This window comes from Atta colombica, unplaced genomic scaffold (genome assembly GCF_001594045.1).
Source record: "Atta colombica isolate Treedump-2 unplaced genomic scaffold, Acol1.0 scaffold155, whole genome shotgun sequence".
NCBI lineage: Eukaryota > Metazoa > Arthropoda > Insecta > Hymenoptera > Formicidae > Atta > Atta colombica.
In genome coordinates this window covers 1419856-1433205 of record NW_017259245.1, presented here as the reverse complement: position 1 = coordinate 1433205, position 13350 = coordinate 1419856, and the positions used below count along the sequence as shown (strand labels likewise).

At 29.3% G+C, this 13350-nt stretch overlaps 3 protein-coding genes across 8 annotated transcripts in view; 2 read left to right on the top strand and 1 right to left on the bottom strand.

The window, feature by feature from the left end:
- The first annotated feature begins 791 nt into the window (after positions 1–791).
- Positions 792–2663, top strand: LOC108685587 (DNA polymerase beta-like). The gene is made up of 6 exons (XM_018190447.1): positions 792–1157; positions 1284–1483; positions 1550–1710; positions 1768–2062; positions 2134–2329; positions 2405–2663. Exons 1-6 carry the CDS (start codon positions 1091–1093, stop codon positions 2497–2499), a joined length of 1014 nt encoding a protein of 337 aa, XP_018045936.1. The 5' UTR covers positions 792–1090; the 3' UTR covers positions 2500–2663.
- A 3-nt stretch (positions 2664–2666) lies between these two features.
- On the bottom strand, positions 2667–7357 carry LOC108685586 (heparan-alpha-glucosaminide N-acetyltransferase-like). Of its 5 annotated transcripts, none has more exons than XM_018190444.1 (13): positions 7054–7357; positions 6863–6941; positions 5728–5926; positions 5524–5636; positions 5306–5412; positions 4864–4973; positions 4671–4765; positions 4492–4599; positions 4163–4415; positions 3785–4079; positions 3576–3700; positions 3304–3487; positions 2667–3148 (listed from the first exon to the last, which is right to left on the bottom strand). In XM_018190444.1, the coding sequence occupies exons 3-13, from the start codon at positions 5869–5871 to the stop codon at positions 2970–2972; spliced, it is 1713 nt and encodes a 570-aa protein (XP_018045933.1). In that variant the 5' UTR covers positions 5872–5926; positions 6863–6941; positions 7054–7357; the 3' UTR covers positions 2667–2969. The 5 variants fall into 5 exon arrangements, with proteins under 5 accessions (XP_018045933.1, XP_018045932.1, XP_018045931.1 ...); XM_018190443.1 differs by having other exon boundaries at positions 6863–6933; XM_018190442.1 differs by having other exon boundaries at positions 6863–7357.
- A 1681-nt stretch (positions 7358–9038) lies between these two features.
- LOC108685618 (caspase-1-like) overlaps positions 9039–13350 on the top strand; it is a 12754-nt gene continuing 8442 nt past the window's right edge. For both annotated transcript variants that reach the window (XM_018190492.1, XM_018190491.1), the window contains exon 1: positions 9039–9200. In XM_018190492.1, the coding sequence (XP_018045981.1) occupies positions 9147–9200 (54 nt within the window). In that variant the 5' untranslated portion in view covers positions 9039–9146. The remainder of the gene's footprint in view (positions 9201–13350) is intronic.

Genomic DNA, 13350 nt, shown 5'->3' with positions numbered 1-13350 from the left:
ATTATAATATTATAATAAATATTAATATAATTTAATATTCTTCTGTCAAAATTTGTAATAAAGTTAACAGATACTCTAAGTCTATAAAACTCATTTTTAATTTATGTTATTAGGAAATGTGATTTAGTTTTGAGTTTTTTTTCTCAAAAACTGATTTATTTAAACAAGATAATGAACGAATCTTAATTAAAATATTCTTCCGTTTTCTACAATTTTTTATCCTGTAAACTGTTTTTAGTAACGATCAACATTTAATTGTATGGCGAGTTCTGAAGTGGATTGTATTGGATTTTCTTCCAATATAAATAACGCTTGTAAAGCTGCATTTTCTAGCTTTTTTGATCGCCCCGAGCGATCTTTGTCGTTAACATTGAAATCGCCACTTTTGAATCACCTGAATCAATATTCACATATCTCAATTGATGGAGCAACATCACATAAATTTCTCAGAATTCTATGATTTTCAGGCGTCGTTTCTTTCTAAATAAAAGTAACACGTGTCAAAAATGCTCTTTAAGAATTTCTATTTTTTAAATAGTACAAATATGATTCTTACTGCGTCTATTATTAGTAAACGGCTAAATATCATGAAATAGCTGCGATAATAGTCTTCGACAATACGCAAAATCCTCAAAACTAAATCACACTCCTAATAATTATAACACTAATTACAAGGAATCAAAATGGCATAATCGTATAAAAAAGAATGAATACTAATGAATATTAAGTATATTTTAATAATAATAATCCAAATTTCACAGAAAATTCAATTTCAGGAAATGGAACCGTTTGACATTTTTGAACAGAAAGATTTGTACAATTGAATCAGTCCAATCAGCTATCATCAGTTCGATTAGCTCCAAATAGTATCAATATTTTCTGACATTCAAGACTTTGAAATAACAGTCATAGTGCATGAATATCTTATAGATATGGCGCTTTTGATCTTTAAGCACAAAGACATTCTCGCCTGTCAATACGCCAGTAACCTTGAAAGGTTATTCCGTCGCAGTAAATATTCGTCAAATTAAGAAGTGACAAACTGAATCGATTATTTCCACGAAATTTAAATCGTGTTCTTTTCTGCATAATGGGTAAAAGAAAGGCCACAGGCAATGCGAACAATCCAAATCATGACCTGTGTGATTTTTTGATGGGTAAGTAATTTCCTTTTGTATATTGTAAAATGATTTTTTTCGTTCACAAGAAAAAGGAATATAATTTTGTTTAGATTTGTATTGTAAGAATACGCAAAAGATATATGATAAGATATCTATTTGCAGAACTGGCAGATTATGAACGTAATGTCAGCAAGAACGTTTACAAATACAATGCATATCGCAAAGCTGCTGGAACATTAAGTGCTCTGACGGAGAGAGTTAAGAGTGGAGAAGAGGCGAAAAAGTTACCTGGAATAGGAGTAAAAATCGCAAAGAAGATAGATGAATTTCTTCAGACTGGAAAACTGCAAAAACTAGAAGATGTACAATCTTGAAATAAGAATTTCAATATATATGTGAATCTTTCTATATATATTTTCTTTTTTCAGATCAAGAAAGATGATATTAATATCGCTATTAGTCTATTAGCTCGGGTGTCTGGCATAGGTCCTGCTAAAGCAAAGGAATTAGTGGAAGCTGGTATCAAAACTTTGGAAGATCTTAAGAAGCATCAAGACAAGCTTACGCATCATCAGAAACTGGGATTGAAGTATGAAATTGATTTGTTGACATTGCATATATTTCAATACATAACAAATTCTTGTAGGTATTTTGATGACTTTGAGAAGAAAATACCAAGAGCAGAAATTGCACAGATAGAGAAGATATTGAAGAATGCTATCAAGGAACTAAACAGTGCTTATCTCATAACTATCTGTGGGAGTTACAGACGTGGCAAAGAGGAAAGTGGAGATATCGATGTTCTTATAACTCATCCTGATTATATATCAAAAGTAAAAGATGGAAAAAAGAAGGCTGTATCATTGAAAACAATTATTGAGTGTCTTGAAAAGAAAAAATTGATTACAGATACAATATCTCTTGGTTCTACTAAATTTATGGTATATTAAAATAGGACTAAGAAGCGCTTAAATGAGGAAAACATTTTTAATTATATATCATCTTTGTGCAGGGAATATGTCAGTTACCAGAAGATAAAAGCAAGCCTTTCAGAAGATTAGACATACGTCTTACATTTCACGATCAATATTATTGCGCCATACTTTATTTCACTGGGAGTGATCTGTTCAACAAGAATATGAGAGCTCATGCATTGGAAAAGAAATATACTTTGAATGAATATGCATTAAAGCGTCTTACAATCGAAGGTAAAGTATGATCGAGAAACAATACATAAATGTAACAATTCAAAAAATTTCATGGTTATAAGAGATTATTTTCAGGTCGTCCAGGAGAAGCTGAAAAAATTACATCGGAAGAAGACGTTTTCAAATTCCTAGGTTTACCCTATAAAGATCCAAAAGACAGAAATATATAAATGGAAAAAGATTTTTTTTTTATAATTTATTTATAATTCTATATAATTCTATTTATAATTTATTGTCATATACAAATATATTTTATGTATTATTTATTTTGCAATGTAAAATAAAAAAAAATTCTGTTAAATTAATATGTTAAAAATAAAAAATCATTCACACACAATAAATTTTATAAAAATTTTATTTAGAAAGTTAATACATAATAAAATGAAAATTGCGTTATTTCTATATTTTACAACATTTATCAATCAACAATTTATTATAAGAGCGACAAATATTTATCATTTAACATATTATTTTAAAAATTTTGTTTTCGTAATCATACAGTCTCATAAGCAAGTATATATATATATCTGCATTAACAATAATGTAAGTGTAGCAATTAGTAATAATACTCAATCCCTTAAACACAGGATTATGATACTTTACGATAAAATCATTAATAATATCTTTGACATTATTAATTTTAAACAGATATAATAATGTCTTTTAAATATAACCAATATGCAATAACACCCCATAACGTTGTGGTCCACAAATTCATAGCGAGAACTGACCAATGCGTAGCATGTGACAGTGTCCAAGCCCATGGAAATATGCCCTTGGTGACAATATGCCCAACATAAAGAATAATTGGATTCAAACCTAAAACAAATATAAAAGTAAAAATATGTAAAACTCATTTTAGTTGCAGTTAATGCATAAAAAATGAAATACATATTTGAACACTGTATGATAAAAGAGATAAAAAAAGATTCAACAGGAAAAAGAAATTTATATATGTATTAGATAGCATGTACCTGCGTAGTTGAATGGTGCACCGCTCCAATATTGTTTATAATCGACAAAGACATATAAGATTGCATATAATAAAAATGCAAAACAGGATACTGTCAAAACAAATGAAAGCGACATCATTTTCTTGCTGACTGGTATTACTCCAAATTCTTTGTCAAAGTCACATAATATTCCAGCAATGAGACCCTGAATATCAATATCGATTATTATTAATCGTATAAATATATTTTTTTTCTGTTGCCATTATGTAGAATAAAAAAAAATTGGAACTTACGGTAACAAATGACCACAGTAACCAGCGTATTACTTTAGCATTGCATTGGTAGTAAAGCAATAAAATCTTTCCAGCATGGACACCCAAATACACAACAAGTATTATAGATATAGTGTTCATTATACCTGTAAGTGACACGTTGATCATAAATTTCAATATACAAAATTTATAAAACTTTTATTGGAAAAAATAAAATATGTTATGCATACCTTCAGGATCATGAGGTAAGATGGTACCATACACAGGATTTTGTGTTTTGGAGTACATATGACTGCCAAACACAATTCTGTCTATATAACCGGCTGCGCCTCCAGTACAGTTAGCGAATTCTCCGAAATGATGATAACCACCGGGTCCCAAGTATCCTGTTGGACAATTCGGGACAGGCAGGAGAAATGTGATTAGCATATGCGTCGTCATAATCGCTAAAATGATCAACCACTGTGCCCAATTGTTCAAGATATCTCGCAGGACTGTAAATCGACCGAACTGTAACACGTCATCCTAAGAGATTATTAATTATCACTATTATTGATCCACTGTAGACACGTAACTTTGTTATTATATAAAGAAAAAAAAATTCAAACCTGAGAATGCGTCTTCATAAATATAGTCTCAATAGTGGCGCATATGAAGTACGAAACAGCTAGCAACTGAAGAACACCAGGAAATCGAAGATCATCTAGCGACTTTGCATAAATCGAGTTTAACATCAATCCGAGAAGTATGAGAATAATTGTACGCTGCAGGCAACGCAAAATAATCTTTCCGCGTGAATTTGACACACGAAGCTCTGATCGTTTTGATATAGTGATCGACAATCCCATGATCCACGCAAACCTGAAATTGCAATGTAAGAGTGTAACAGCAGTAGAACGAAATATACATGAAATGCAAAAGGGGACAGATAATTTACCAAGGTAAGACTAAGTCGGCCACTGTCAGACCATTCCATGCGCTATGATTGAAAAACATATACTCGCCACCGCCATTATTGACAAATATCATCAATAATATAGCAATCCTGAAATGATTTTCGTTATAATATATGATGTTAAGAGTATGTTAAATCATTTCACATGCAAAGGAAGATACCCTCGGAATGTATCGACTGAACGGATCCTAGTACTAGATCTGTTTGTCCTAATCATTATATTTGCCGTCTCCGCTTCTTGAAGCTCATCCAAATCCTGAAAGCATATATTAAATCTTGAATTAATAATATCAAGCTTAATCTTAATATAAAGTATAGCACACATAATCACATAATATACATTTGTACACTTACATCGTGTACATTATCTGGAGATAATTTTCCCTTTACCACACGTATAATAACTTTAACAGTAGCAAACAAAATAGTTAGCAGAACAAACACCATAAAAGCTGCAAATATTGCTGCAAGAAAAATAATCATTGACACTCCAGAAATTAAGACTAATAGCGAATTCGATTGAATTGCATTATTGTGTACTCGTAAACATTAAAATCATCGTGAATGAAATAAAGATAAAAATGTGACATGAAGATATTTAATATAAATATAGAAATAGCATAATCCTTATTATACCTGAATATGTTTTATTCTGTTTGGTAAAATATGAATTTTATTCAAAATATTTGCATTTCACTTTTAGATTCAGATTAAATTAATGTACAATGTTTTATGCACTAGTGAGCTTTATGCATTCAATCAAATTAAAAAAATTGATGTAATTTTTTTGGCTTACGAAGATAACTGTTGATCGGTTCACGAATGGTATAAATGTTCGAGCAAAGTTGCTCCGCAGAAATATTCCATCCATAACTTCCATGTTCTTTAAAATTATACGTTGTGCTGTAAACAAACGACAGTATAATAATTACAATAATAATAATTGTATACGTTTATATTAGTAAAAGATGTGATAAATAAGAATGATCATAGAACTTGTATTTTGTTACTTACTGACACCATTCTTCAAGCTTATCTTTGTAAAATATGTGCAAGGGAAATTTCGTAGGTACAATTAACGTGGTATTTTCTCCTTTTGGTAAAAAAGCCCGTGGAACATCTTTGCACTACAAAAGCAAAGGATAATTGTTAACAGTTTAAATAAAAAAATTAATGTTTCATTCAAAACTCAATAGTTTTATTTTATCAAGTACGTACCAGATAGCAATCCGCTAAATGAGAATACAATGTAAAAGATCTATTATATTCATTCAGAATGCTAAAACATGCTTTATCTATTCCAAGCGTCGCATTAGTATTGAGACAAGGATTCACTGCAACGTGTTGGTTCATGACAGACATTGCTGCGATCACAGTTGCTTTATTAAAATCAAGATCTTCTCTAGTATAAGTACCACTGAAAAATGAATAAATATATATACAAAATCTGACAATAAAGTTTTCGAATTGCAGCAATAAAAAGATAATAAAATGTTATATTTCATCTTTCAAAGTAGTCTCCAATTGACATCAATACATTTTCTACATTTAACAAAGTCTGAAAATCTTTTTTAAGGTACATAATTAGAATGTTATTCAGAACACTCATCACATTTCTTTATCCTTGACATCTTGAAAATGCTTACCTTTCATCATAAGCTATGAGAACATGAAATCTAAGAAGTCAAATCTAATTAATTAGGTAGTTCATCTCAATAATTTATTAGCTACAAACTGTTTCGTGATATTTTTATGCTTAGGAATGTTGTCATACAATTTTCTTTGCCAAAAAAAAATTATTGAGAATAGTCACACCACCTTATTCATCAGATCTGATCTTTTCAGATTTCATGCTATTTTCGAAGTTAAAAAACATGACCAAAGATAAACATTTTTAAGATGTTGGAGACATTTGGAAAAATATCACAAACGCTTTGAACAATATTCTAACAATAAACTTTAAAAGTTAGTTTTGAGTGTTTTTATATCAAAGATGTATGAAGTATATTGATATTATAAAGGACTATTTTGAAAGATAAAATATACAAATTTTATTACAAGGCAAAAAATCTATGTTACGTGCACTAATCGTCAGCATAAGTAGTGAATTTTGAAATATAACCTATATAAAATTCGATAAAAAAGAATAACAGATGAAACTGACTACTGATATGATATTAAAGATTTGTTTTCTGTAGATATACAACATGATACCTTTTGCACTTAAAATAAATTCGACATAATATAATATCTAATTACAATATTATCTAGATATAATGTTTCCGACGCAAAATAGAAAGATAATGCGCAATTTATAGGATGCTTTAAAATACGTTTCGTCACATTACTATACCTGTATATACATGGCAGCTAATACAATAGGAGCACGATTGGATGCACAATGCACGGATATGGTCAGAATATCTGATTACCTCGGAACAAAACAATGGGAATGAGATCACAATTAGTTCTATTTCGGACTCTTGTTACGATTAAGAGACCATAATTCTACACTAAAAAAAAGGCTTTTTTCTTGCTTATCACCTTTTTGTAAAGAGAGAAAATCGAAAAAATTCAGGTCACTAGTAAAAGATGTGAGAAAAAATCTATCCAGCTAGGATACATTATACATTTATAACTATGAGATTCTGTGCTGGACTATTCTAAAAGGGGAAGAAAAACACTCAAAATTTTTCAGTTGGAAGTGGAGAGACCAATCAACAAAAAATACATAATGACAGAATTGATTAAAGACGCGATCAGACGCAATTCACAAGCTTTCAGTTGGAAACAATTCCAAAAAAACAATTACACTGAGACTGTGCGTCATTTTCAGTACAAAATAGATAGCGTGGTAGCTTCGCGCAAAACGTCATAAGTCATGATTCGTTGAGCATGATTGGCAACCAATTGCGTTCAACTTTTAGACACATGCGGCCGCGGGACTTTCTGAAATGCAGCGCGTAAAAATAACTTGGCAGAATCAATGATTTATTGCTTAGGCCAGTATTCATAGTCAGATCCTATATTTAAGACCGTCTTAAGTACGGTCTTAAGAAGTCGCGAATCAATCAGAGGATTGCATTAATGTCTTAAGGCAACTTACTTAAGTACGATTTTGAAATAAAAATCGATTATGAATACCGCCTTAGGAATGACTTTGGGTGCGATCCATTTCACGCTGCAAATTTAAAGCATTCTTTGATTGATCAATTTGTAAAATTCGTTCTTCTCAATTGGTCAACGAAGTATTTGCAATTTGTTAAATGGATCACATCACCTGATAGCAAGCTGATGTCAAAATGACGTTATTTGACGTCAAAATAACGACAAATGACGTAATTTGCCTGGGATCTTTTGATTAAATGATTCTGATTAATTTTTCAAGTGACAATTCTATAATATTTTAATAATACAAGTATATAATTAATATAAAATTAATATAAAAAATTATAATTTTTTTTCTATTGAAAAGAGAAATTGAATTAATTAGGGACAATATTTTATATATGTAAAATAAAGAATTAATTAATTTCTTTTCATCATAAAAGTGATTTAATTGAATTGTAGAGATAGGAATTTTAAAAATAATCAAAATATTTTTCAATCTTTTAAAAAAAAATTTTTTTACGAAAGTTCTCAAAAATGAAGAGACATACTAAAACTATACGATTTTTGTAAGTACATAAAATAGACTATATTTACTTATATATTTATTATAAAATGTTGACAAAAAAGATTAAGTATAAATAAATGCTGTGTTCCACGTAAAGAACATTTTATTCTTATTAAATAAACGACAAGGATAAAATGATATAACAGGTGTATTGTGCCTTTTGTGGAGTACTTGGCTAAAATTAAATGATGACAAACTATAATATAACAATCCTATATAATAAATAATAATTTTATATTGTGTTAGATGATCTACTCAAGTTTTTTATGTTGAAAAAATTTTATGTTGAATTTTTAACATATTCGAGTGTTAATTTAACATATAATATGTTATATCAACTAAATAATAATATTTAACGTAATAAATATGATTATTATGTTAAATTATTATGTTATTTATAAATTTCGTATTAAATTGATATTCAATATTTCACAGTATTAAAATAAATTTTTATGAGTGACCAAATAACATAAAAATAATTTAATATTTTTACATAATATTTGTGTTACTTTCTAACATGCATTCATCTTTCGTTAAATTAACACAAAAATTTGAATGGATCATTTAGGACAATGCGATAAATTTAATATAAATTGTCCAACTGTGTACTGTTTACGACAGCGACCTTTCCAAGGTTCCCAAATACTGCGCAACCACGAACATCCTGCGACGTGACGTACAAAGTTCCTGCGGTTTCGCGAATAAACATCACGTTTCTATTAGCCGCTCGCGACGGATAGCAGACACGATAACAATCAAATGTGATAAGGTCCGATAAGTCGGCCGTCTGGTAGGAGTTCGATAATTATATACGAATGGTATCTAAAGTTTATCAGTCGAGATTGACCATTTTCACAGTTGTTTCTCTGACGCGATTCGGACGTATTCGCAAAACTTTTGACAAGGATCTGCTGTTGCTCGCAGTGATCTCGAGGTGTCTTAGGAATCTCTCTTTCACACTATGGAATCCTCGGCAATTGACGAAGCTGAGTCTACTGAAGTTAAGGTGCCGCAGGTAAAAAATTACCAGAGCATAAAAAGAACTAAAGGAAACAGATTTTCTGCTTTTATACAATTAGGATCTCTATTCTTTGAAAAGAAACATACACAAAAAATCTATATACATGCAATGTATATACTATCTAGTATTTTCTTAGTATTTTGTACATTTCTTTTCAAGAATTATAAAAGTCCTGGTTGTGGAAAAGCGCATACACAAAAAAAATCTATCATATATTGGAATACCCTTAATCTAAAGTGTTGAAAACTGCGCATGATGAAAGCAGTTCTGCAAAATTGATAAAATTATTTTTCATATACTATTAATTGCAAGCATGTATAAAATAATTACTTTGATCGAAATAATTTTACATTAATGAATGCAGTATTTTATTATCAGACATATCAATTTTGAAATAATAGATCAAGAATACGACATATAGCTAATAATATTTAAATTCTACTTTAATTGCGCTGAGAGAATTTTCAATTATATTAAATAATTCAAAATCCTTAATCAAAATAAAATATTTCTATTTACAAATATTTTGTAATATTTCTTTTCAATATTAATTATTTAAAATCAACAGTTGAAGAAACAATTTTGACATATCTATTAAGTCTATTCTACGATGCTTTTTCCTTGTTTCTTGCTTTTTGCTATTATTTACATCTTGTTTTTTTGCTCTTTGTCCGGTTTTTTATTTTATATCGCCCGAGATAAAAGTTAATGAACTTCAAAAGAAACGAGAAATATGTAATAAGAAATACAATTGTCGATAAAATGGATGCAAAGAAGAAAAAAACAAAAGGTAAAAAATAAAAACAGGAAACAAGAAAACATTGTAAAATAAACTTTAACCTTTATGGTATGCTGAGCTTTATATATTCATTATCTCGATTGAAAATCAATGTAATATATTGTGTGAAAAATCATTTTTGTATCTACTAACAATTTCTAAAAAACTTCTATAAAAGAACTTCTTTTTTTTTACATCTTTTAAATTGTATTCATTTAAAACAAAGATCTATGCTTCTCTTTGTTCGCGTCTTTTTTTTTTCTTTTGCGATGTGTATATTTCAAAATAATTATGCTAAATAAAATTTATAAGTAAACTCTCTTTTAATGTTTCTTTCTGTACAAAGAAAATTCGTATTGATTTTTAAAAAATCATTAGAAAATGACAAAAGAAGTGAATCACTCTATATAAATTTAAATACATAGAATATAAGTATCAATACTTGTGTCAATGACGATCTGAATCATTGATAACGGTCACTTGTTTCACTATCACTTGGCGAAATTTTTATTCTCTAATCTATTCGAAAAGGATGACTAACTTGCTCATTTCCACCAACGTAGATTTTAATCTCGGTTTAATTTACTCTTTATCTTTTTTTGATCTTTAGAACTAGAAAAAGACGAAGAGTAAGTTGAACCGAGATTAAAATTAATCTACATTGATGGAATCTACATTGATGGAAACGAGCATAAGTTAGCATTTAGTAGCTCAAACATACTGCGATACTTGTGGCCTTTGTTGCATCGATAGCTTCCGTTATTCTGATTTCATCATCGATCACTGCTTTATTTACAGATTGCTCTGATGATAGATAAAAGAGATTTTGTAAATGTATGTGATTTAATATGAATATTAATATTATCAAGATCAATATTAATATTACATATAGCTGTCGATGTAAAATTTCTTTCTAATAAAATAAGCATGCTCTCAGTTAATATTTCCTAGATATACTGTTATTAATAAACTCAGTATATATACAATTGCAATATCATCGTTATAATAAAACTAACATAATAAACGATAACATAAAATATATTTGTTGATCTTTAAAATAGTGATATCAATTTTAAATTTAACTAAATATTTTTATAAGCAGAATGATAGAAGAATTTATTTATATAAAATTAGACAGTAAAACAATAAAGACTCTCGAATATAATTTAACGCGGTTCTAAAAGTAAATAGAGATTTCTATTTTTTATTTGAATAATTTTTTATATATTTAAAAAAAATATATCTTTTTCGCAAAAATGAAAATAATAATAATAATAATAATAATAATAATAATGAAAATAAAATAATTATAATTTAAAATTTTATACATATACATGCAGAGAGATCAAGACAGTAGAAAGACAAAAATTAAATGACCGATATACACATAATTACAATACAGGCTTTATCCTTTATATTATATTATAAAGTTAAAATGCCGATCAGTCTAATGCCCATTTCTATTATCGTAGATTAACTTTAATTTCGATTCAACTTATTCTTCGTCTTTTTCTAATCTTTAGAATAGAATAAGTTGAACCGAGATTAAAGTTAATCTACATTAGTGGAAACGGGCATTAGAGCTACCGCAGACAAAATTTCGTAATGTAAGACGTAAACTTAAACCAATGGTAACAAGCTGACATCATTTTGTCGTTACTTTGACAAAATGAGCTTATTACCAGGGAAGTCAATTAGGATTAGGATATTGCTTTACATTTACGTATCTAATAAAAATAGAAATAGCAGTAAACTTATTCATAAGGCAAATTTCAACCGGTTGACATTTGTCTTAGAGATAAGTTTATTGCTACTTCTATTTCCGTTAGATTACGTAGATCTAGAACAATATCCTATTATCGGCTTAAGTTTACGTCTTATGGTTACTGTTACAAAAATTTTGTCTACAGTAGCCCTAAATGACAGCTAGATTGCGCAGGATAGAGTAAGATGGACGAAAATCAAGCTAAAAGTAAATCGAAAATCGGCAAATCCTTTAGTTTGAGCAGTACCTGCGGAGGATGAAGCTGATTGGCTAACCCAGGCCATTTTCCATGACGAAGGATATTAGAAAAAATCTTTCCTCTCCTCCCTTCATACATGTGTAATCTGTGTTAGTGTTCGTTGTGCTGTTTCAAGAAAATACGTCGCAGTCTTATTGCAGTTTTAATACTGAAACAGCCAAGCTGATCTAGGAAGAATTCAGTGTTCGGTCGTAAATTTTATAGATCTGTGATATATAATTTAATTTACTATACAATAATCGTTATAATACGATTTATTTTTAATTTTTAAACCACAAGTTATGACCGTTTGATTGTGAAGTAGACGTGTTCGCAATCAACGCCGGAGTCATGGAAACATTCAAGGAAAAAGTAAAACAAATCAACATTCTCGAGTTTTTAATTGAATTAGGAAAAAGTGAAGATAAATGTTATATGTTGTTGAAGAAAGTGTTTAAAAATCGCTGTATAACTCGTGACAGTATACATGCGTATTTTGATGAAGTCAATGGAAATGCGAGACAATCCTCTAATAAAAAGAAAGAAATTGAGAAAAAAATGGAGGTAAGATACTGCAGTAATTTTGTGTTTCAGGAAAAAGAAATACTAGGAATGAACAGTTTAACCGAAAGTAGTTTTTCGTTTTATATTTGGATCTCTCAATTTATTAGCTGTATCATATTTTCTCTTTTGTATATAATATACACAAAAGGGTTCGCGGAAGCACGTGTCTCCAGATTCTTTAATATTTCTTTACACAGTGTTATAGAGAGAAATAATCGCAAGTCGTTCCATCTGATATGGCAGATATGGCATAAACCGCATCCAGTAGTCTTTTGTCTTCTATTGTCTTCTCTCTGTGTATCTTTATATATTTCTAAACGTTACTTGGGCTACTTCCAAAACTTCCTCTCCGAGGAAAATTTTACTCGAACAGTACACGTAACATATGCTATAGCATACAGAGTAAAATCTTCCTCGGAGAGAAAGTTTGGAAACACAGCCCCAGTGAGAAATAATGGAATTGATATTGAATCGATGTCGATTCAACGTCGAAATCATTAAATCAGCATTGAATTGACATCGATTTAACGTCGATTTAATGATTTCGACGTTACGAAGCATGAACGAAACTTTTAAAAGGCGAAAATTGGAACAATGAAATGTGAAAGAAGCTTCTAAATGCTTCTTTTATTAATTTTCGGCTTCTGGAAGTTTCGTTCACACTTCTGTTATTTTTCCATTATATCCGATTTACGCTCCGATTTTTATTTTCATATACTTATATTTGCTTTAATTATACTTATAAAATATTTTTGTTATTTGACTGACCATTAAAAATCTATAATTAAAAATAATATAT